Source organism: Emydura macquarii, unplaced genomic scaffold (assembly GCF_026122565.2).
Source record: "Emydura macquarii macquarii isolate MOO-44397 ecotype Brisbane River unplaced genomic scaffold, CSIRO-AGI_Emac_v2 contig_67, whole genome shotgun sequence".
Lineage (NCBI taxonomy): Eukaryota > Metazoa > Chordata > Testudines > Chelidae > Emydura > Emydura macquarii.
The window spans coordinates 8,274,068-8,297,910 of NW_027130204.1; the positions used below are offsets into that span (position 1 = coordinate 8,274,068).

A 23,843-nucleotide genomic window follows, 5' to 3' on the forward strand; every position below is an offset into this window, starting at 1 on the left:
TCACAGTTCATGGTCTTGCACACTTATCCCATCCCATACATGCTGGGCACACTCCTGTAGTTCATATAGAGCCACTGACCTCCATCATAAGTCCCTCCTTGTTCTCTTCTGCACAGCGGAGCTTTGAAGAACCACACTAAAACAAGTGTTACACTCCCCAACAAGATTGCTTCCCCTCTCCATTTATCTCACACCTGAGATTCCCATTAAGGCATTTCAAATGCCGTTGATTCTTTCCTCTGTACTGGTAACAAATAACATTTGACAGTATTGTTTTCCAAGTCCACTTTTCACTTGCAAGGTTTTTTTCCAGGGAGTGAAGAATGCTAGATGTCTGTGCCATGCTTCTCTCCATTGGCTTGGATGCCGTTCTTGGCGTTTGTCCTCTCCAGAGCCAGCTTTATGTCCAATTCTCTCAGCTGTTTCAGGAAGCCGCGGTTTGGAAGGATGCATCGGTGCTTCAGCACTTGCTCAATGGCATCAACCACTGTCATGTTCTTGTAAATCATCAGGTAAGCCAAGACCAAGGTGGCAGATCGGCTGCGTCCCATGGCACAATGAACCAAAATCTTGTCTGCAAATACAGAGAAGGCTTTCAGATTTACAAATAATAAACACTTTCCCCTTCTCTGGTGCCTTCTGCCCAGAGACCTGGGTGTTTTATAGCTCAGTTAATGATTATGCTATACAGCCTTCCTGCAAGGCGGGTAAATATCCTCTTGTACAGGCAGGGACATTGAAGCACAGAGAGGTCAAGTGACTTGCCCAAGGTCACCCAGTGAGTCCCATTATAGAATCTGGATCTCCTCACACTTAGTCCTGTGCTTTAACACCTGGAGGATTGTCAATTTACAGCCAGGCAGGATGGGCTGCAATGCTGCAGTACATAACCAGAATGGTCACGCTGCAGGCCTCCCCTTTACTGGACTCCCCCTGATCCATGGTCTTGGGCAGAATGAGCGAAGCACAGGAGTATTTGCTATCGGGGGATGGGGCAGCACCTGCGGAGTGCTGATGGCCCATATACTCATTCCCTCCCGGAGGAAGAAAAGGTGTGGAGTGCTCACCCCCAGTACCAGGGGCCAGAGAGGAAGGATGGCCCAGTAGTTCTTCAATTCCCTGCTCTGTTGCAGACTTCCTGTGTGCCTCAGCAGGGGATGATGATTCCTTTCATCCCACCCTGTTTGTCTGTTTAGATTTTAGCTCTTCAGATCCAGGCTGTGTCTTACTGTGTACATGCATCCCTAGCACGACGAGGTGGCAATCTCCATTGGAGCCTCTCAGTGCTGTTGTAACATGAACGTATAAACATGGAACATCCCCCACTAGCAGCAGCTGGGGGCCAGAGGAGGAGAGTGAGTGGTATGGGGTCCAATCAGGAATCCTTTGAGCTGCTGCAGGAACTGATGCAAAGGATTCTGGGATGCAAAGTCCTGGGAGGAGAAAAGCTGGAGTTGAATTTTGTGTCATGGAAGGAGAAGGGTGGCACACTGGGGGTACATCTACGCTGCGTTTTAAAAGTCATGGCAGCAAGCCTCAGAGCCCAGGTTGACAGACAGGGACTTGTACCAAATCTGTAAACCCAGGCTTTGAGACTCACTGCCAAGGCTGATTGGGGTTTTTTTTTTTTTTTGCAGTGTAGATGTACCCTGATAGAGGCAGCACCTGAAGCTTTGTCTGCTACAACCTGCTATGGTCAAATAATACCATGACAAGGCCTGCAGTGTTTCCCCTTTGTGAACTGTGGGGTGCCAGCCTTGGACTCCTAGCAATTCTCTCCATGCTGTTGGGAGTGGCGGGGGGGGTCCTGGCAGGAGCAGCACTGCTGTGTCTCGGACCCAGCGAGAACTCTCAGTGCTAGGGGATTCATGGTCACAGCTTGCATCCTAATCCCATCCGAACGTTTGAGAGGCATCTTGGCCAATTTCCAGCCTTGCTGATAACAGAAAAGGAAAATCCCTTCCATCATGACTCTAAATATTTCAAATGGATGAAAACTCCCATTTGTTCACCCCTTCACTCTTCTCGTTACAGTCTCCTGTTTGTAAAAGGGCCGAGGCAGAAAGGTGGAATAAATGACGGATGGGAGGAAAGACAGAGGAATGAAGGTTTTGCTTAGGGAGCTGGGAAACAGAAGAAATTCTGGGCATCAGTGGCAAGAGGAGAACCTGCATTTTCTGCCATGTTAACGAATTGCCCATGCAATTCACTGGATGGTTCTCTTTTGGAAATGGCAAGGATGGAGATCCTGTCTGCTGTGCATGGACATTAAAAATCCAAGAGGACTTTTCATAAAGGCAGGGGTTTGCCCTGTCCTATAGGGCCCAGTAGTACAGTGTGTTGGTGGGTGAAGTGATGCCTGCTTGTGTGTAGCTGGTCAAATGCTTTGGGGTGCTAATCTATTTAACTAAGCTCCTTGTATGGCCGTAGTATCTGGAAGCCTCACAATCTTACTGTATTTATCCTCACAACACCTCTGTGATGTCAGGAAGTGCTGTTATCCCCATCATACAGATCGGGAACCAGGACACAGAAAAAGTAAGTGATTTGCCCAAGGTCACACAGAAAGTCTGTGGCAGAGCAGAGAATCAAACCTAACTGGTGCCCTAACCACTGTACCATCTTTCCTCTACTATTGATTCCAAAGTCTGGGTTAGGAACCTTGAGAGCATTAGCAAGACAAACCTTCTGGATTATTATACTCTTAGGGTGCCTGGAATTAATTTAGGCACATGGAAAGGTGGCAGCTTGCTGTGCCAGGTGGCTAAACAGACACTGATCTTTATAGAACAGTGTAGTTACATACTCTTGCCTACACTTTCTTTAAGGCTGATTCCTTGCACTGACGGGAGTATGTACTGCCTGGCTAGCATTCTCTCATCTCTTCACATGTCCTACTACTGCAGCTCGCTATTTGAATGGGAAAAATGCCCGCTGGAATACTTCTGAAGCCACTGTACCAGCAAAAAAAAAAAAAAAGGGCCCTTAATCTACTGCAAGTGCGAGTTTGGCTGAATATGTTAAAATGACCATTCACATATGTTGATGTGGACAGGCAGGAGAGGCTTACTGGTAGCATACTTGGCTGTGGTGTGAGTAACATGTATTCAGTGCCCTTTGCCCACACGAGTTTCTGAGCTTTTTTGTCGTCCTCTTCTTCTCCATGGCTATTACAGGTTATCTTTATTTCGCAAGCCCACATAAGAAAAAAACACAACTGTGTATCCCTGTTGTTAAAACACCTTATCAATGCAGCCACCAGAAGAACAGCTATATACTGAAGTGTCATTGCTACACATTTGGTTACTCTTGAATTCAGAAGTATTTTTAATAAATTAATTACTCCATTCCCTGAGTCAGGCTTCTGCTTCATTGCTGCGTCTAGGCTTGGGTAAGCCTCAAAGCTTCGTGGATGTTTGATACAGCCTTGAAACCAGAAGCTTTGATGCTTGAGCCTTGCAAACTGCACCAAGTATCTTCCCCTACTGTTTATCAGCACACGAGAATTCGCCAGACTTCTCAGGGCTTGTCTACATGGAGCCTCAATGCTCACTGCCAGGGTTTGATTTCTAAAGTGCAGTAACGTGCTGTGCACGAATGGGTCCATGCAGACCCTGCTGGTGTACATTAAAAGTTCCCTAGTAATGTAGTGCTGTTTGAAACGGTGTCTCTCTCGCATGACTTCTATGTGTTTACCATGTCTTTAACACTATGCTGGGTTCTGTGGGGTAGATTCACACCACAGCTTGCCAGGAACTAAATGTTTGTATAGACAAGCCCCTTGTGCCTAATTCCATCTCTAGGGGAAGTGAAGCTAGAGATCAGATGCTTTCAGCCATGCAGAAAATCTAACTATTCCCCACCCTTTCTAGAACCAATACTTGGGTGTAGTCTTGCCAGTTTTAGGCAGTTTCCTTCACAAATGGGCCTCTCTTCCTTCTAAGAATATAAAATCTTAAAGAAGCACACCATGTTATTGGCACTTGGGTTTTAAAATGGAGATGATTTATCATTTTCCTGCCTTATTAAGAGGCAGATTCTGTAGCTGAGGACTGTACTTTTTGAAAGCTTAAGACCTGGCTGCTTATTGGGGGCATGCCAGGTAACCAGCGGCTGCTGATAGAAAAAGCCAAGAACAAAAGTTGACAAGAGATTGGAAACTTGATATGTGGCCCTCTGATATGAAGAGCTTTGTAGGTCAGCAGGAGAATCTTAAGTTTCTCTGCTGGCTCCTGGTAAAACACCCTGTTGAGATTTAAAAAAAAAAAAAAATAACGGGAGTAAATGTTGAAAGACAGTGTGGGGTCGAGGCTGTGGTGCTTCACATCAGCTTAAACTCTTCACTACAACACTGCTGGAGGTCAGCAAATAATGAATTGTAGTAATCAAGCTGGGAAATTACAAAGGCTTTAACTAATGTTTCCAGATCTTTGCTGTCAAAGTGATTTCAGTCTCCTACTGCTTGGAAGATGGCAAAAATAAATCCCTGTTACAGCTTGGAGATGATCTGATGGCAAAAGTACTAAAGTGCTTTTATATGTCTATATAGCAAATATAATGCTTTTAGTGTAAGAAATGTTGAAGTGACAGCCTTGGAGACTGGAATCCTAGATACACAGGATACATACAGCCTGGGCAGATGCCCTGCTAATGGGCCTTGGCTAACTGGAGAGGGATCACCTCTAGGAATGACAGACCAGCTCAGTGACCCTTTGAGTTCATGACTTTCTTCCTGAGACTGTTTGCTTCAAAGGAGTGCGGTTTGCACTAGGGACACCTGTCTTCTAGGGAGATCAATAGCTGCATAATAATGGCCCATCAGAGGGCAAGGACTCTTGGGGCAGGTCTACACTGCTGGCAAAATTCGGCTGCAGTCAACGGGAGTTACTTCCCTTTAGTTCGCTGTCTCCACTGTGCTGCGCCGATGGGCAATGTGTTCCCGTCGACGCAGCGCTACGCTTTTTTTGGAGGTGGTTTTAATAGATCGACTTCCGCTTGATCGATCCGGAAAAATGGATCTAGATTGCTACCAAGTCCCACTGCATTTGAATGGCTGACACAGCGGAGAGACGCCCTGAACCCCCTATCAGCACTGACTTCCCTGAAATGACCAGCTCCATTATTAGCCATTGCTTGTTTTCCTGTGCTTTCTCTGCCTCTTTCGCCCCTGGGGAGTTGGCTGCTTTTGAATAATCCTCATGTACACTGAGATCAATCATAGCAAACAAGGTTTTTCTTCCCATACTCTACCCCCTCCTTACTTCTCTGATCTTGGAGTGCAGCTTCAATGAATTCAGCAGCTGAATAAAAGAACTCGCTGAGGTTGAAGCTGGGGAGATCATCTGCTTCTACCCCATGATACTCGATGGCTATGTCACTGTAGTAATCTGGTCCTGTGTCCACATTCCACCGACCATGGGCTGCATTGAGGATGTGGGTGAAGCCAGCTTTTTCAAGACTGTAGCGATCTAATGCAGTTTTCCTGTTAAACAAACGTCACCGTCAGCTATTTGAATGGCATTCCCTCCCGCTGCAGCAGGTCAGAAATATTTCTCTTATTTTGTAAGTGATAAATTACTGCAACACTGACAATACTTCAAAGAAACAGACTGATTCCCCGCCTTTATAAAATACCTTTCATCCTAGGATGTCACAAACAAACTGAGCCGCCTCGCAGTTATTGATTCTACACATTTTACAGATGGGAAATCTGAGCTACAGAAAGGTTGTTGACTTGTCCAAGCTCACAAACTGAATAGGTGGCAGAGCTAGAAACAGAATGCATGAATCCTTCCTTCCAGACCTGCCTTTAACCATCTGACACTCTCTCTCCCATCATTCAATATTACAGAACTAATCCAACAGTCAGTTACAAGTGAGAATTAAATTCTGCTAGGGTTCGTGTTGCTCTTACCACCTCTGAAATAAATGCAACCACTGAGCTTTTTCCCCCTCTACACTTGAAGAAAAACTTGTTCGTGATCATGTGTCCAGGGGAGGCCTAGAAGCCTATCAGTTTCCTCCTTACTGCCATGTACTAATGGATCACATTAAGTTGTCTCAAGATAAATGCACTATACCTGGAGGTCAGCTATCAGCCTCTGGAGTGAAGAGGAATTGGCTCCTGGGATGAGGAGGGTGTTTGGGCGGGGAGGGAGAAATGAAACTGAGAATATTCAAGCCTCTTAAAGTGGTCAGGATGTGCAATGCCAATGTGCAATGCCCTATCCATGCTCAGAGCAGCCAGACATGCTGAGGAGAGGACAAGTGGTTATCTGACCTCCAGTAAACCTGTTAATGAGAATAGCCTGTTGTTGATTATTATTATTATTAATGTTGCCCTAGTGCCTAGGAGTGCCAGTCATGGACCACGGCACCATTGTGCTAGGCGCTGTACAAACACAGAAAAAAAAAGATGGTTCCCTGTCCCAAGGAACTCACAGTCAAAGGTCTGATCTACATTAAAAGCATATACTGACATAGCTATATTGGTTAGGGTGTGAAAAACCACATCCCCTCATGACATAGCCATGTTAAGCTAACCCCCAGTGTAGAGGCAGATATGTCGGTGGAAAAGGGCTTCTGTTGGCTTAGTTAATGTTGTTTGGGTCATTACAGTGGCAGAAAAACTTCTGTCGGCGTACACTGCATCTAAGTTAGGGGATTATGCCAGCATAGCTATGCTGCCATAGGCTCTGTAGTGTAGACATAGCTTACATATAAGACAGTAAAGTACAGATGAATACAGACAGACAGATAGGGTACTACAAGGAAACACTGAGACAATACTGGTCACCATGATGCAGCCTGTATGCTTAATATGAATTCTTTATCCTTTCTTCCTAACCCTGTTGGCTGGCAGATAGAAAAAGGAAATTCAGTTGCTCTTCACTGTACCAAAGCACTCAGTGTGATTGAGAACTGTTCAGAAATCCTTAAGAGATGCAGAAGAACTGCTGCTGTATCAAGGCATGTCGCTCCAATTGCTCCCGCCCAAGACTATTGTTTAGCAGCCGTGTCTGATAAGCTGGGTGCTTTACACAAGGTAAGGCAGCCGTGTCCGTTTCTAATGTTGCATTACCATGGGCTCTCTGTTTTGGTGGCTTAGCACAAACACGCAGAGTTCCCATAACAGTTACATAGACACGAGCTCAGTGAGCAATAGAGACAAGGCATTATTATTGGAAGAGAGCCCAGCGTCAGCGGTGCCTCTTACTGTCAGTAAAGCTCAAACACACTTTCACCTACTTCCCCAGGCAGGAAGTATGCTCACTCCCGAGCTTCCTCTCAGCACTACTTCCTGAGACGGCCAGGTCTTTCCTGTCTGGGAGGAGCCAGAGAGAGCAGGGTGAAATTTTTTGATTGAATATTTTGGGGCGGAGGGATGCAGATTTGGGTTGACTGAAACATTTTGTGCCTTTGTGTAGAATATGTCGAATTGTTTTAGAGGGGGAAAAAAACTTTTACAAAATTGCAAACATATCAAAACATTTTATTTCTATACTAACTTTCAGTTTTTCGATTCAAAATGACTATCAAAATTTACTCCAGTTTTATTGTTACAAATGAAAAAACATTTTAAAAGCTCAAAATCAAAACAAAGCATTTCATTTGAGGTCGAACAAAATGTTTCATTTGACCCCAAACCGTTTTTTTCTTACTACTCGATTTGCTGAAAATTTTTTTTTAAATTTGTTTTTGGGACAACCCGAGATGGTTTAATTTTTTTTCCCCAGAATTGCCAGTGAACCGAAAAATCAGTTATTCACACAACTTTAGAGACCCACTCTTTAGGGATTGTGTGTGGATGTAACTTAGCTACAATACTATTAAAAAGATTGATACTTTAAAAACAGATGACATAATTTCCTAGGTAGAAGGCAGAGGTAGGTGAATTAGCCTACTCTCTTGATTCTGCCACGCTTGAGGTGAAACACAGATTCTGCTTTCAGGTTTTGTTTTGCGGTGATGGTTCCATTAAAAAATCTGTTTTCCATTCTTCGGACTTGGCCCAGGAAACGTGGAAAAAAATAATGCTTTCAGCTCACAGATCTGTGCTCAGTTAGAACCCCTGCAAGTGGAATCCTTGCTGAATAGCAAGTAGGACCACATTGTAGTTAGGGTCAATGGAAAAATAAAGATTAACTGTCCATGAAAAGTATGTTCACATTTGGATTCTGCAAATGCAGCTCAATCTAATGAAAAGCAGTTGAATTAACAATGTTCATTGTCGTCGTTGTTCTGAACAGACACAGTGCCAAACAATGGATCACATGACAGACATATTAACATTTGACACTGCAACATTCATCTGCAATCTAATTTCCCTGATTCCTTGACTGGGTTGTCCCGAGATTGTCAGATATTAATGCCTTAGATACTGATTTTAGAGAAACAAGGTGGGGGAGGTAATATCTTTTATTGGTCCAACTTCTGTTGGCAGGGGCGTGCTCAAGTGGAGGCAAGCACCAATAATCATTTTTAAAAATATGTATGTCTCTGGATCAATTCACTGCCTTTTGTGCTTTCTATCACTGGCATTCACAGAGTGAAGTGAATGTTTTTCCTCAGAGCATGCCATTATGAGTGTGCATAAACTCAGTTAGATCATACATATACCTCCATAATGTGAGGTTATGGATGCATGTGTACTTGGTTTGCACATGTTCCCCTCATAACGTTAAGTATGTGCATGTATTCGCGGTGGATTAATGGTAGAGTTCAGTTGCAGTCCAGTAAATTCAATAGGGAGTTGTTTACAAGTTTTGCGCAATCTGAGGGCAGATAAAAAGTTCCATGAATACTTCATAAAAGCTGAACGTTGGGCTACTGAACTGAACCTGCAAATGCCAGGAAAAGGCAACCGGCAAAAACTCTGTGTCATTTTTACGGGAGTCGTACAGAATCCTACCTTTTTAATCTTTAGAAGAGAAATATAAAGTCAGTTTCTTTTTCCCTGCACTCAATGCTGCAATAAGTGAAATCAACAGATGATTTAATCAGAAAAGTACAGTAATACTCAAATCTGTGGCCTATCTCACTGCAAAAAACCTGGAAACTTAATATATCAAAAGGAAAAGAAGCACTTGTGAAACTGAATGAAGAATTTCAGTGCAGAGTTCCTGAAATGCAGTATGATTTATTTGCACACCAAACTGAGCCTATTTTAAATGCTCCGGGATCGGACTGTGCAATATCTTTTCCGGAACTCATGAAAGTCTGTAAAGAACATGACCTGGAACTTCTGTATCCTATGTATTTGACCTATTGGTGCTTTTGGCAATTCTACCTATTACTGTTGCAACTACAGAAAGATGTTTTAGCATTAAAAAACACATCCTTAGTTGACTTCATAGCAACCTGACAGAAGCTCGTCTTCAGCATCTGTTAATTTTTGCAGTAGAGACTGACTTAACCAACAGTGCTAACACAGAAGATGCTGTGAATACATTTATTCAGATGGCTCCATGGCACATGGATTTTCATTGAAATGGTAAGTGTACTGCTGTTTATTTCTATGCATGAGATGTTGTGCATATGTTAATATGGCTTAATGTGTATAAAGATGATTGTTTAATGTGCCCCTCCAAAAGCAGTCCAATTTAAATTCCTGTACATGCCCCGTCTGTTGGTAAGAGAGACAAACTTTCGAATGACAAAGAACCTTAAGAAGAGCTTTGTGTAGCTCGAAAGCTTGTGTCCTCGTACCAACACAGCTACAACAACACTGCAGTCAACTTAGAAGCAGATAGTATATCAAGAGAGAACCTTGATTATAGTGTGCTGCATGTCTCTGAGATCTCGTGTTTAAGTGGCCGTACTGGTTAGTGAGCACACAGGAGTCACCTTTGTCAGAAGGCAGTGTTTTTTATTAACTGCATCAGCACTCAGCTAAGTCAGTCTACTTAGGCTCCTGGAAACATTTAGTGTGTGCTGAGGCAAACAAAAGGCTTAAAATAGGCCTTAGCATAGTCGCTCCCAAATTAGCATGGTATCATATCTGCATAATCACTTCCTTACAGTATTTAAATGAAACCTCCCAGGGCTCTTTAGATTGAGGGGCCTGGAGGCCTAAGCTATTGGAACTAAGCCCACTTAGTGCAGTGTCCTGGCAATATGCTATCCCTGAAGTTTCAGTGTAAAGCAATCCTCTTTGCCCTTCCTTATTGCCCAGGGCCTCCTGGGTAAGCATATTTTGAGGCTGGGGGTAGAAGATGGAGTTCCTTCCTGACGCCTGCTGTTACCTATCTTATGGACTGAAGCGTTGGTGTAATTTTTCTTGATCAGTTTGGACTAACCCCTTATATTAGCAGAGGCATATTGAATATGTATTTATTTATGTAGCCATTCTTCTACTGAGATTGGATGAAGAGAAGTAACTGATCCATCTTAAACATTACAGATGCTTACAGTGAGAGAAACAAAATCTGTTATCATTGCAAGTCCCTCTTCTCCTCTGAATTAAATCATAGATATGCAATAGAGAAGAGACATCCTGTGATGTATCTAGGCCATAATCCTGCTTTTTTGGGGGCGGGGAGTGTCTCTGCTGCTGCCTGGTTGCATATTCCAGTTCCAAATGTGGTGTGCGGTTGACCAGTCAGTTCGTAACTCTGGTGCTAATAACTCTGAGGTTCTACTGTAACTAACATGATTGTAAATTCTGAAATAAAAGCTCACGTACATTTGTGAATGCACATGTTTTGTTCCTGGTCAGAGTTCACACAACCATGACCAGGAACAAACAATTGTGCAGCGCCCACATTAGAATTTACAAGCATCTCAATTAACTCCAGATAACTGGCAAGGAGTTACGTTGATTTACAGCACAACTACTCTCGTGTAGACGGATCTGGGGAAGCACTCATAGTCATGAGTGACTTGTGAAAATCTCAGTTCATAGTTTAGCTCCTTTGTATTTCAAAATCATTGGAACTCTTGGGTATATCACAAAGGGGGGTTTCCTTTTGTTCCCTTTACTTCTTTCAGCACTACTGTAGTATTAGCATCTTAGATGGAAGGAAAGAATACATAAAACATGAATAGCTGCCAGTTGGGTAAGGCAGCTAGTGACCTAACACAAAGGCTGTTAGTGTGAATTATAAACCCTGTGCAAGGATTTATAATTCAATCCTTAGTTCGTTTTGAGCTAGAACATGCCATAGACGTTCTCCCTCTTATAATTAGTTCACAACTAGAGTTTAATAGTCCAGCTAAGAGTTTTCTGTCTCCCTCTCTCCATAGATGCTGCTATTGCCTTGTAAATGTGACAGATATTTTTATTTCTCTGGCAATAATTGAACATAAAGCCACAATGCCAGGAAAAGTTCGCTCTAAATGCCTGGTGTAGGTGAAACTGGGCATTTGACTTATCCTTCAATTGCTTTTATTTTATGCTTCTGGACTAGCTGTGTTTTAGTTCTTGATTTCTTTTTCTGTGGCATAAGCTGTTATGATCTTCAATGTCTGCCATGAATGCACTTCAAAGCAGGGAAGCTGAAGTACTGTGCTGGGAGATCATTAGGAAAATAACATTACATCTCAGTCTGTGAAGGGATGAATTGAGCAAAGTTTGGGTCCCTGAGTAAAAACCCAGGCCTTTTAATAAAAAGAGATAGGCTAGGTACAGTGGCCTTGATTCAGCAAAGCACTTAAGTGCATGCTAAAAGTCAAACATGTGCTCAAGTCCATCCCTATGCAGCAAAGCATTTAAGCAGGGCTCAGCTCTTTACAAAATCAAGGCCTTTATAGTGGAACATAAGGCAGATCTATGTTTGTAAAGTTCTGAGACAAAAAGGAGAACTTGATATAGGAATGATCCTTATATGGGGGAAATAGAAGATGAGATTCCTTTTTTATGTTGGATTATATGCACACATCAGAACACATTGGGTCATTTCCCCCAACTCAGCACTAGGCAATCAAAAAATATAATTCCATTTCAGTCATTTCCTTGAAGAATAGTATTTATTTCTTGAAGATTTCTACAAGGACAAAAAGATGGTGCCTTATACAAGGCTCTAGCTTCCTGTGATCTTCATTTAAAATAAAAATTCATAGCAAAGAGAATTCCATTTCATCCCAGCAACACTTAACTAACCCATGCTGCAAAATAAAATAACTACCGCTCTTCACATTCAATTCTTTTTCCCAATCCACCAACATCACCTCTCTCATTGGCATCTTTCTCTTGAGCACCAACAAGCCAGCCTTCATTCATGCTTCAGTCTCAGCTAGACACTGGGGAAGACACTCAACCACGCCATCTGGTCAGAAGAGACAGAAACACAAGCCGGGTGTCATCCACATACTGAAGACACCACTACCCATGTGCCTAATGACCTCACATGTGTGTTAAAGGGGGAGGGACAAGTTGGAACCCTGTTAAATCTTCTGAGTGCCCTGCGGAGAGCAAAGCAACTCTACTTTCTGAGGTCTCTCAACAAGAAATGCACAGAGCAACACTGTCTACTCCTGTGGCCAACAGATAAGTCAACAGCATTTCATAGTCAGTGATATCTGACTAGGTGTATCTAATATCATTATGGACACTCATCTTTATCCATCACCTGAAGGAGATCATTGAGCATCACAAACAGCCGCTTTCTTTATATCATACTCAGGTTAATACTCAGACTGACAAGAGTCAAGGAAATCTGAGGCAATGAGGTACTGTGCAAGGAGTTTCTCTTCACAAACATTCAAGTATTTTTAACCACCAAGGGAAGACTAAGGGCAGGGCAATAATTTGCCAGATGTTCAGTGTCAAATGAGGAATTCCTGAATACAGACAATACCTCTGTTTCCTTAAGAGTAGTGGGCAACCTGCCATTGCTAAGGCAGGTGTTGACAATCTTCACTAATACTGGGCCTACCGTTCCTGCAACATCTCCCGCATCTAGAGAACAACTGCTGGCTGAAGCTTAAATAGAGATAATGTAGCATTGCCTTGTCTCCATGGATGCACAAACTGGAGCAATTTTTCCCCTCAGCAAACTAGCTAGCAAGTTCTTCACAATCAGAATAACTCATATCAGCTGCTGAGTGGAGAAAGCCAGGGTTCACTGAGCAATCCAGTGCCCAAAGCAAATCTGCTGACTGAAATGTTGTAGATGCTGTGTTAGGCAAAGAAACTCCTCTTAATCTTCCCCACATCAAAAGCATCAGAGTTTTGAAACATTTTTGACATAGACAATTAATTTCAGACTTTGACGCTCTTCCTTATTGCTTCAACTGCTACAAATCAGCTGCAGACCAAAATGATTTGTGAGGACTGGAATGGTAAACTGCCAGTGTCGCTTGTATCTTGGCATTTAAAGCTAAAGTCCACATCATCACTTTTTCTCCCCGAGATATTTTTTTGTATAGAGTTATGTATTTAACTTCTGGCTCACAAAGCCTCTGCTAGGACCGGCAGACGACTATGCCAATACACAGTGAAACCTTTTCACGTGTCTCTTTTTCTTTTTAAAATAAAATAATCCCTACACACACTTTTTTTGTGGACAAATTTCTAATGCCTGGGTCACTATCAACGTGACCTGGAACATTTCTATTCTTATGTGATTAAGACCAGTGGTTGTCCTAAGAGGTCGTATGTTCTAAACAGTGTTATGTAGCTATCCATTGCAATGAGCCAATCCCATCTGGTTTCTTCTGAACTAATCCAAATTGCCTTTCTCTTTAAACATAGCCATTTTGAAATACCTAAAGACATCACTTTGCCAGACAAAATCCTTAAGGAATGGGGGATGAAGAGGAGGGAGTCAATTAATGGGTGGCTAAACACTCAGTGTGTGCTTAATTAACAGTCCCCTATCTTCTAGATGATTTCTCTGTGTGTGCTACCTGCGAGCTTAATTGCCATAGTAAGTTCTCAAACCACAGCCCTTGTAGCAAGCATGGTTGTCAGCTCTACCAGATGAACTATAATGAAATATCTCTTTCACCAAAACTAGAGGAGTTTGGCTGAGCTTCGCAGCTGGAAGTTAGTCTTACAATGTATTATGTAAGAGGGGATCTCTTGATTAGTTTCTCTTTTTGGTAGAGACAGGCCAAGGAGACAGTGTTCAGATATGGATTAGGTTTTGGCTAGGGTTCAGAGCTGAGGCCTAATCAGAGGTAGGGATGAAGTGAGGTGAGGCCAAGATCTTAGGAGACCACTATCATCTTTAGCTGAAATCTTGTGAGTGGTACTTTGGAACCACAAAATAGGCCCTTCTTTAGTTTTGGATGGAACCCACAATCACAGCCAGAGTAATGGGTAATTTGGCAGTTACCATCTCTACTTTCTGGCTCTGTTCTAGGAGCTGGGTTTCCCTTTGAGCACCTGTTTTATTTATGCTTTGTGTTCCATGGCTAGGGATCAGTCAACCAGGCCACTTGAAGAAGACTCCTGCCTTGAATCAAACAGTGGTCTGTAAAAGAAGGAAACAAAATGAAGCAGCTCCCTACCCTATTGAAGATGATTTACATGTTACTAATTCTGGTCATGGAGGAACCAAAAGGCTGTTTCTGTTCCTGTCACTGGGATGGCGCCTATCATTTCCAAGGTCTGGTCTTTAAAATTTCTGGAACTTGTTGGAGGAAATTTTCAATTGGAGCTGAGCACAGGATGTTAAACTTAAGGCTTTGATTACTCTGGGCCTGCTAGGCCTCATGGGGATTTCAGTGCCTCTGTGAAACAGCTGCAGTGAAGTCCGGTAACAAAAGGAAAGAGTGGCCTCCCAGGGCTCCAGGATAGCTTGCGTTGTATTAGGACAATGCTTTGGTTATGTAGTCAGGATAATTAATTGGCATTTCCATAAGCAGTCGCTGTTAACCTTGTAAATGCAGAAGGCAGGAATGAGGCCCAGATGTGGCGGCTTGGAAGATAAACTCTATGTGTATGTACTTGATTTGTGATGAGCGTGCCACTAAATTCTTCTAAGGGGCCATAATTTAGCATGGTTGATAAGGATGCGAAATGAACTTGACGTCTGTTGCCATTTCCACAGTAGCTATTTGGCGACCAGTGCTTCAACCAGGCCCTAAACAGAGGCACACCGATGAGTTGAGGGTGGAAGCTGTTGATCAAAAATAAGAGGAGGAGACTGGGTCAAAAAAGTTTGTGAACCTTGACAAGGTCATCTTGTCCCCAGGGACTTATCTTGTGTTCAATACTTGGGACGTGAAAGTAACTAAAAGGGAACATAAGTGTCAAAGAAAACCAGCTCCATTCTAATAAAGGAGCATCCACATTTTGACACCGAAAGGAGCACTGCCAATGTGCCAGGATGTGGAGTTGTGTATAAATGGATTATATTGCCCCATTATCCTCTCTGCAGCCTCGACTTCACTTGCTTAAAATGAAATGCTTTACTGCCAGCTTCCCCCAGTAATGGAGCCAGAGTCTTGCCTGGTGATCAGTTCATGTCCCAAATCCTTGGGGACTGGAGGCTGAGCTGGCCAGCACCTCAAGTCTTTGGGGAGAGCCCTATGTGACCTGGAGCTCTACCTAAAGAATTAATTTTTTGTGGGCCATATGCCTAGTGAAGCCAATCCTTATGTTTCCATCACTCCCTTATTTCTTTCCTTTCCTCCCTATCCCCAATAATCTCTCCTTCCCATATGGCTTTCTTTCCCCCCTTCTAATGCGGGGGGTATTTATCTCATTGTGAAGCCCACGCTTCAGGTATGGGCTAGCAAGTTCTTCTGACTATGGCTTTTACCTGGAGTGCTACCATCATGTCACCCTTTCCCACCTATTCTTCAAAGCTCACCCCATTTTCTTAGTAGTTAGCATGATCGGCCCCCCAAAGGATACACTCTCAACAGCCAACCCTAGCTAAGTGAAAAACATATCTCTGAATATTCTCATGTAAGGTGGTGGGGCGTCTGTCTTTTTGTTTCCCTGATTAATTGCTCTAGTGGTGAAGTGTTTTATTCTTAGTATATATCTTATGGATGTTGTTCAAATCCGAGGGGTAACAAGGCAGAATTACAAAAACAATTGTAATTGGAAAAATAACTGTTGGTAGATGGTGGCCTGTTTCTAGGGACCCTGTTTGTTCCAAGTCTTGTTCTGACTGGCCAGTTGGGCCTTTCTGCAGCAGCTTAAAGGGCCAGAGCTGAAGAAGCCACATCACAAAGAAAAGTGGAGAATCCTTCCACCTATTACATTAAAAATAATTCTCTGATGATTTTAAACAAGGAAAGGGAAAGAAAATGCCACGTGAATGCAATGGAGCCCTTTCAGTTTTTGCTGAATCTTGGGTTAACAAAGATCTAGCAAGAAATGCGTAATCACTTCTCCCCTTTGTCCCTGAGCTTGTTGGCCAGATTATCCCCACACTTGCAAAAATGATTTTTCTTCTGTAAAGTGTTAGCCCCTGGATGCTTATAGCTCAGGTCTCTCGTGGGTCTTTCTGTTGCCTCTGGCACCATGGAATTAATTGGTCAACGATATTGGGACTCTAATAACATTTTTAAAAAGATGTTTATCTTTCCATTTTTATAAGCTGGCCGCAGATGAATTTTAGGACCTTTTGAAAATATTATGAATACTTTGGAGTTGGTGGGGCTGCAGCTTGTGCCTTTTAGTAGTGATGTAAAATAAATATCTCATTAGGAAAGGGAGTAGGGGGAAAATGGGAATACGACCAATAGTGCCTAAGGGTTAAGAAAAGTTCTCCTGCTCTGCAGACAGGTTTGATTGTTTTCCTTGTTGTATGGAGCCAGTTCTGTAATATAGCCCTTTCCAGATTAATCCTGTGCTTTCAAATTTATTTGCTAAGATCAGTTGAGATGCATCCTGCAGCTGAAAATGATTTCAAAGTATCCTAGCCCTATGAATAAGGACATATTTGTTTATACTCTGGACACTTTTAACGCACAGGAGTTCCTTCTGGCCAGGCTCTGACTTATAAACATTGAAATGTTTCCAGTTTTTGGGAAGACTCTTCAATCGCTTCCAACCATTCATTTCAGGATAAAGCCACCCAGAGCCACCATGGTCCTGTGCTCCCAACCTGTGCACCCTTCACTCAGCATGAATCCAGGGCCTTTCACTTGGTAATAAATGATAAATTACTCCTTGAAATTAACCATCTAAACATAGTATCTGCCTACCCACCAAATGCTGCAGCCTGTCCTGCTGTCACTGCTGCACCATTCCTGTTGCCCTTGATAATGGGAGACACCTGCATGGCTTTTCCTTGGGCTGTGGTGCTTGAAAACAAGAAGGGGAAATCTTGGCTTTCGAGTGTCTTGAAAGAGCTGGGGTGCCCTTATTTCTATACTAAGCACTGGTTTGGACTGCCATCCGTGGCTTCTGTGCTGGCTAAAGGAGAGTGGAGGTAGGAACTCCTGTGCCATATGGCTCTATTGGTATGTTGTGTCAATCACTTACTCATCTCCAATGTAGAGATTGGGCCAGACTTCATTGACATGAGCATATTTTGGGCTGCCTTTCCAGAAGATCCGCTCCAGTTCAAACGCGCCGGGTGTACAGTAATCTCCATCAGGGTCCACTTTGACTGCCATGTACGCGCTTCTCTTCCTGATGTTCAAACCCGCTGAAGACATCTTTTTCCCCAGAGGATTATCTTACGTTTGATACTTGGAACAGGACAGTGACTAAAATGTAATCACAAAAAATATATGAAGCTGGGTGAAATGTCAAAGCAAGCCAGGTCCACTCCAGCAAAGGGGCCCCCATGCTTTGTGAGAGCAGCACAACCAATGTGCCTGGATTTGGAGATGTCTAAATGGATAGACATACTCTGGCAGACACAGACCCACAATCGGAATTAGTTTGTCCTGCTGGCTTCCTTGAGAGAGGAATTAGAAGTAGCTCATTGGATAAACTTGCTGGCAGTGAAGACAAATAAAGGGTGGGACTTTCCAAAGCACTCAGTGTTGGCCCAATTCTCCTCCCAGACTTTCATAGGAGCGGAATTCAGCCAACCTTAAGTGCTTCTGAAAACCCCACCCCCAAGTCTCCAAAGAGCCATGAAAGGGAATTTTCTCTGTCAGTGGAAATTTTAAATCAAGATGTGATTTATTTCTGAACCATCTGCTCTAGTCCAAACAGGAATTAAATTAGGGAAGTTCTATGGTTTCTCAGGAGATCACACTAGATGATCACAATGGACCCTTCTGGTTTTATAATCTGTAAGATTTGGGCTCCAGGGTGTTAGTCACCCCGGAATGCACTTTTATCTAACATACGGCAAACTAGAGAGCGGCCGAGTTTGTCCCTTATGCTGGCCTTTGGGTGCCCCTCTTTCACTCTTTCAAAATCTTAACACAACTCTGCATACCGAACATAGAAGTGAATGTTTCCAGGAATGCTAGTTTGCCTTTTTGCTGCAGGGCACTAATAACTGGTGTGACTAACTGAACCTTCTCTTCAGCCATGAGTGCAAGAGTGGCTGCAGCCTGCATGCTTGCAAAAGCTGCGTGCTAAACAAATAGAGCAATTTTCAGCCAAAGAGGAGCGTTAATTCTCATCTGTGATCATAGACCACCATGTTCTAGGGGGCAACCTAGACCAGTAACGGGTTGTGTCACTGCCTGCCCTTTAACCCTGGGTGCCTTAACTGCTCTGCTGCTGTGACTTTAGCCCAGACACCAAAAGCTATCAGATGAATATTCTGTGTGTTGTGCAATCCTGGTTCAGCACTCTGACCTCAGCAGCTTGCCTACAACATAACAGTCCCCCACTAGCTTCCACTGAGTTTGGTTATACCTAGCAAGATGACCCCAGCTCCCCCAAATTTTCCCCAAATCACGCAGTCTGCAATGTCTAGCCCTTTTCCAGACCATTTAGAGGAATAATAAGGTTTGTTTGCTCCTTGAAAAAGACAGTACCCAGGCTGCTTGCCATATTTACTGGAGTTAACAATCACTTCCATTCAAACACAGCACTGAGTTGGTTTAGATTAAAGGTAAAACAGGTTTATTAACAAAAGGGCATAGGTTAAGGGATGCCAAATAAATTAAATAAAGGAAGAAAGGGTTACCAAAAATGTAGAAATATGCTTTCTAATGGCTAAGACTTAACAAGGCACAGCTTTGGTTCAAGGTAGATTTCTTACCAATCTTTTGTTCTCAGAGTTTCCAACCCCTTAGTTGAAGGACCCAGCTTAGTTTGCAAACTGGCCTCTTGTGTCTGACCAGCGATGGATGCTGCGATGGCTTCATCTCTTTTCTTATATCTTCCCAAACTCATTGTTTTGTCCCCCGACTCAGGATGACCTCATGTTGTTCTTTTCTTTTTGTGGATTTCCCATCCCCCTCCTGATTCATATGTAAATAGTGCTTCCATAGTCTTTGTCACGCCTTGCTTAATTTCATTAGAGACAGGTAGATAGCTCTGTCTGGGGGAAACTTGGTTCTCACTATGTTTGTTAATGGACTGCAAAGTATCATGTCATTAAGTAGCCGTATTTCCTTACATAGTATTAATACACACATCATCATGATATTAATCACCAGTCTGTTGTTAGTTTTCCAATGATGTAGGATCACAAGACTGCTCTCCTTTAGCTTTGGTCAGCATCTATACACCACCTGCCCTGTCATGCAGTTAAAAGGGCTAAGAAAGAGCTGTTGCTGTTGCCCCAGTTTTTCTTAGAATGAAGAAATGGCTTCCCTGTGGTCTGGGTTTTTTCATACACTCTCTTCTCTGCCAGCTAATAGACACAGACAGTTCTGTTTATAGTACATGGGTTCTCCTCAGGGTATTTTGTCTCTAGCTTGGCTTCTGAGAGGGGATACTTAGTACTTATGCCACTGGACCTAGCTCAGGTTATTCTGTAGCTTTAACTTAGCTTTCCCTCCTTTTCAACACACATTTGCAAAGCAATGCTAGCAGATGAAAACTCATCTTGAGCTGGTTGGGAAATTTCCCTGCAAAAAAAGTTGTTAAAAGCCAGATATTTTTCATATGTCAAAAGTTTTCATTGAAAATCTGAGTTTTCATAACCTCCTTGCCCCCAAAACCAAGGGTGCCACTTTTCAGCAACAGATTTTTAATGAAAACCCAAAAGTCTCCTATAATAATTTTTTTGCAAACATTTCTATATAGTCGAGGAGCCATTTTCCACTGAAAAAACATTTATGCAGGAAATTTTAGATCAGCTCTATGGTAAACCTTCCCTACGAATGAACTGGCTTATTTCCCCTGCAGGATGGGAAAAGAGAAGTCGTTAGTGATCTTTCCAATAATAGATGCTACGGTAATGGGTGGCCATAGATATGTCCAAGACCAGAGCTTCCCTTAAGCTGTGCGCCTGCCCTCCAATGCTCCCAGCTGGGGTTAGGAGAGGCACTCAAACGGGGGTGTTATGTCAGAGCTCCCCCTTCCTCCTAGTTCCTTTCAGTGCCACTTTGTTGTGAGGGGTGAGGGGTAATAAAGAGCTCAAGGGCTCTCACTTCCCCTCAGGGTCTCTCCCTCTTTACACACACACTCACTTACTCTCTCTCTCACTCACTCACACTCTGATGGTGGAAGAAGGCAATAATGACTATGAGTTATGGAAGGCATGAAGAGGGAGGAACAGTCAGAATGAGATAACCCCCCTCACTAAAACAATTTAGTAGAGGTTGTGGAACTGCAAAGCTCTTATTGCAGAAGAAAACAAGCTGGGTAATAAGCGCTCTAGTCTTAGGGATCCTTGCAGAGTTGCGTTCCTCAGTGCTGACAGCTTTAACATCCAGCATGTGCAAGTTACCCTCTGGAAAATCAGCCTCTTGTATCTCTTCAGACTCCAGTTCCTCCTCTTCCTTCTCCCTTCGTAGAGGACTGAAGTTTTTGGTTACTCTGTCCCACCCTCCTGAGCTGGGTGATTTTAAAAATCACTCTTTTCCCATATAATTTGCCTGACTGCCGTCATGCGTTGACTCAACAATTACTGTGGTGGTACTTCAGCAGCAGACTGCCATCTCTCTCCCCCTCCTCCCTCTCTCTCTCCTTCCCCTACTTTTACTAGGGCTGTGTCTTCTCTAGGAGAAAAGATGTGTTCTTAAAATGTGCGTTAGTGAACTCAAGGTAAAATCTTAATGAGCACAGTGGAGTCCCAAGGGGACGTCTACACAGCGATAAAACACCAGGGGCACTGAGTCTCAGAGCCCCAGGCACTTGGGCTCGCGGGGCTATAACATCACAATGTAGACCTTCGTGCTCCGGCTGGAACCCAGGGTCTGAGAGCCTCGATCTCACTGCCTGGGCTCCAGCCTGAGCCTGAATGTCCACACTGCAATTTTATAGCCCTGCAGCTTGAGCCCCACGAGTCTGAATCAGCTGACACAGGCAACTGTGCCGTGCTGCAGATTCTTTTTCACTGCAGTGTAGATGTACCCTATGAGCCTAGCCTTTAACCTGACCTGCTAACGCACGTGAAAACTACAAACTGCTGGTAAGAACATGCCTTTTTCCTAGTGAAGACACACCCTTCGAATGTGTTAGTTAGCATATGTTAGTTAATGTGATCTAAATAAACCTATTTCAATCCTGACCTAGCCAAAGCCTGTGCAGCAAGCAGAAATCTTTGTCTGTCAGAAGCTTGAGCCACTCTTACAACGCAATAGTGCCAGTTTACACCAGCTGAACGTCTGGCTCTCTGATTCCCACTGCTTTCAAACTAGTCTAGTCACATTAAGAAAAAACAAAACATTTCCTGGGAAATTTCATGGTGCAGTAATTTCCATCTGGACTATACTGGGATGAAGCTATTAATTAGGTAGAACATGTTTTAAAGAGCAACCTCTTTATTGACCTGATACATTCCCGGTAAAGCAGGGGAGTAATTGGCAGGTGGTAAATATATATTTGTCGCATTCAGTCCAAATTGACACAATTTTAGCTTCATACCCATGCTGCCTCCAAGACATTGCACACTACAAAAAGGATGAGTGTCCCATAGATCCAGGCAGCATGTCATAGGCAGGTTCTTGCAAAGGACATAGGGATTGTAACGTGTCTCTTGTTCTTCTTTCATGGACCCTAAGGTTACCAAAGGCAGAGAGAGCCTTTGTTCTGTGGGTTGCCTGCAGAATGTTACACTGACTGTGCAGCTGATCTCCACATCAAATGTGGAGGTTCTGTAGAGAAGTGTTCAACCCGAGCCAGTCTGCAGCCCACCTAGAGTACAGTGGAATGAATTGTGCCTCTGGTTTTGGGAGCAGTCTGCACGGTTCTCTGTGTGTGAGCCATGACCGTAAACCCACCAGTTCTCCTCCTACAACCAGTAGACCTCACTGCTGGCCATGAGCCAAGCAATAGGCAGCAGTGATGGCAGTTTAGTTAGAGAAGGAGGTTCGTAACAGAGGGAGGTGGTGGAATAGGACTCCATCTTCCCAGGAGTGTCAGCCTACTGTGCCTCACAGGGCTAGAAACCCACCCTCCTTGCAGGCAAACTATCCTGGACTGGCTCCCCCAAATTCCTCTAGATTAGCCATTGGATTTTTTCACTGATATTTTTGGGGGGAGGGGAACGGTGCCTATGAAATGTTGCTTTTCCACAAAATTCAACAAAAAGGCTATTTTCTATTGACGCACATGCAGGATTGTGAAGCCACTCTTTGCTTGGCATGTGTGCACCTTTGTTCAGAAATCAGCTCGTTTTCACTAGCCCTGGGATCCAGCTGTGACAGAAATTATGGACACATGGACTGTCCAAAGACTATGGCATCGGCTTTATAAAGGTGATCTGTATCTTTGTAGGTGGCTAGGATTGTAGTCTGGGTTCTTAGAGAGCTAAAGGGTTTCCTGTGGGAATTATCACTGTGAGGAGAGAGGGGAAATGATGAATGCAAACTCTTCTGTCCTTAGGCAGGAGAAGCCTCATTGCACTGGGGGAAATTGCATGGACTGGTCTCACCTGGTTCCAGAGAATGGAAAACTGTCTCAAAAGTGCCCACTCTGATGTAGGGAGGAAGGTCACTCTCACCTGATCCAAGAACTGGCATGAGACTGACCAAGAAGTGCAGGCCCTGTGAGAGCACCTGAAATCCTTTGCCAGGCTCTCCATAGAGAAGATGGGGGACATCATGTAATATAAGCTGTTTATTATTAAGTATATTTTGTAATGCTTTTGTTTGATTAAATAGTGCTTTGCTTTATGAAAGCTGGCTGGTCACCCCTGAGGACCTGAGGCCAGTCAGTCTTGTTCAATTAACAGTCCAGCTGTGAAGGTGTCAGGTGATACCTATAAAGGGCTCAGCTGAGAGGAGTTCCAGGAGGAAGACTGGCTCCTGTGATAAGCCCTGAAGGGAATGGTGTGTCTTCCTTTCAGCTGTGAGAGAGCGAGGGGGAAAGTATTTGGGAGCAGGAAGGAGTGGGCACAGGAACTGCTTTTTGTGTTCGATATTTTTGCAATGTTTGAAGAATAAAACTCTGCCTGGAAAGAGGCTGGGACAGGCAGTGCGTCCTTCCTGGGAAGGTGGGGAGATACAGCCTCAGAGACAGGAAAATGAGGCAGCGGCTAGCCTGAAGCCAGAACAGGACTGCAGGTTCTGAGCTACGGTCAGGCTGCTGAGGTGATCACAGAGAACTGCAAGGATCTGCAGTCTAAGTTCCCAGTATGGAAGGAGAGGAACATTGGACCCTGACCTGAGAAAGCTGATGGCTAGAGACCTGAGACTTATGTGGGGAACTCTCAGGGAGGGCCCAAAGGGATCAGAGGTGCACCGACTTTGGAAACTGACACCAATTTTCAGCCAAACTTCCTAAATTTGATTACGATGTTTGCAAGGCCAGCCCTAGGAATTTTGCCACCCAAGATGGAACACATTTTTGTCCTTTCCCCCTCCCCCCGCATCCCTTCAGCATCCAGGGCTAACCAGCTGAGAAGGCAGGA

The 23,843-nt window shown here is 43.7% G+C and overlaps 1 protein-coding gene across 2 annotated transcripts in view; it reads right to left on the reverse strand.

Annotated features, from left to right (window-relative positions):
- Positions 1–326: 326 nt before the first annotated feature.
- The window catches only part of DUSP29 (dual specificity phosphatase 29), a 31,615-nt gene continuing 8,098 nt past the window's right edge, over positions 327–23,843 (reverse strand). The window contains exons 2-4 of one of the 2 annotated variants that reach the window (XM_067539335.1): positions 17,390–17,616; positions 5,262–5,482; positions 327–574 (exon numbers count right to left, since the gene is read on the reverse strand). In XM_067539335.1, coding sequence (XP_067395436.1) covers positions 327–574; positions 5,262–5,482; positions 17,390–17,565 — 645 coding nt within the window. In that variant the 5' untranslated portion in view covers positions 17,566–17,616. Of the gene's footprint in view, positions 575–5,261; positions 5,483–11,948; positions 12,267–14,329; positions 14,418–17,389; positions 17,617–23,843 lie in introns of those variants that run through there. The other variant, XR_010918179.1, reaches the window with a different exon arrangement.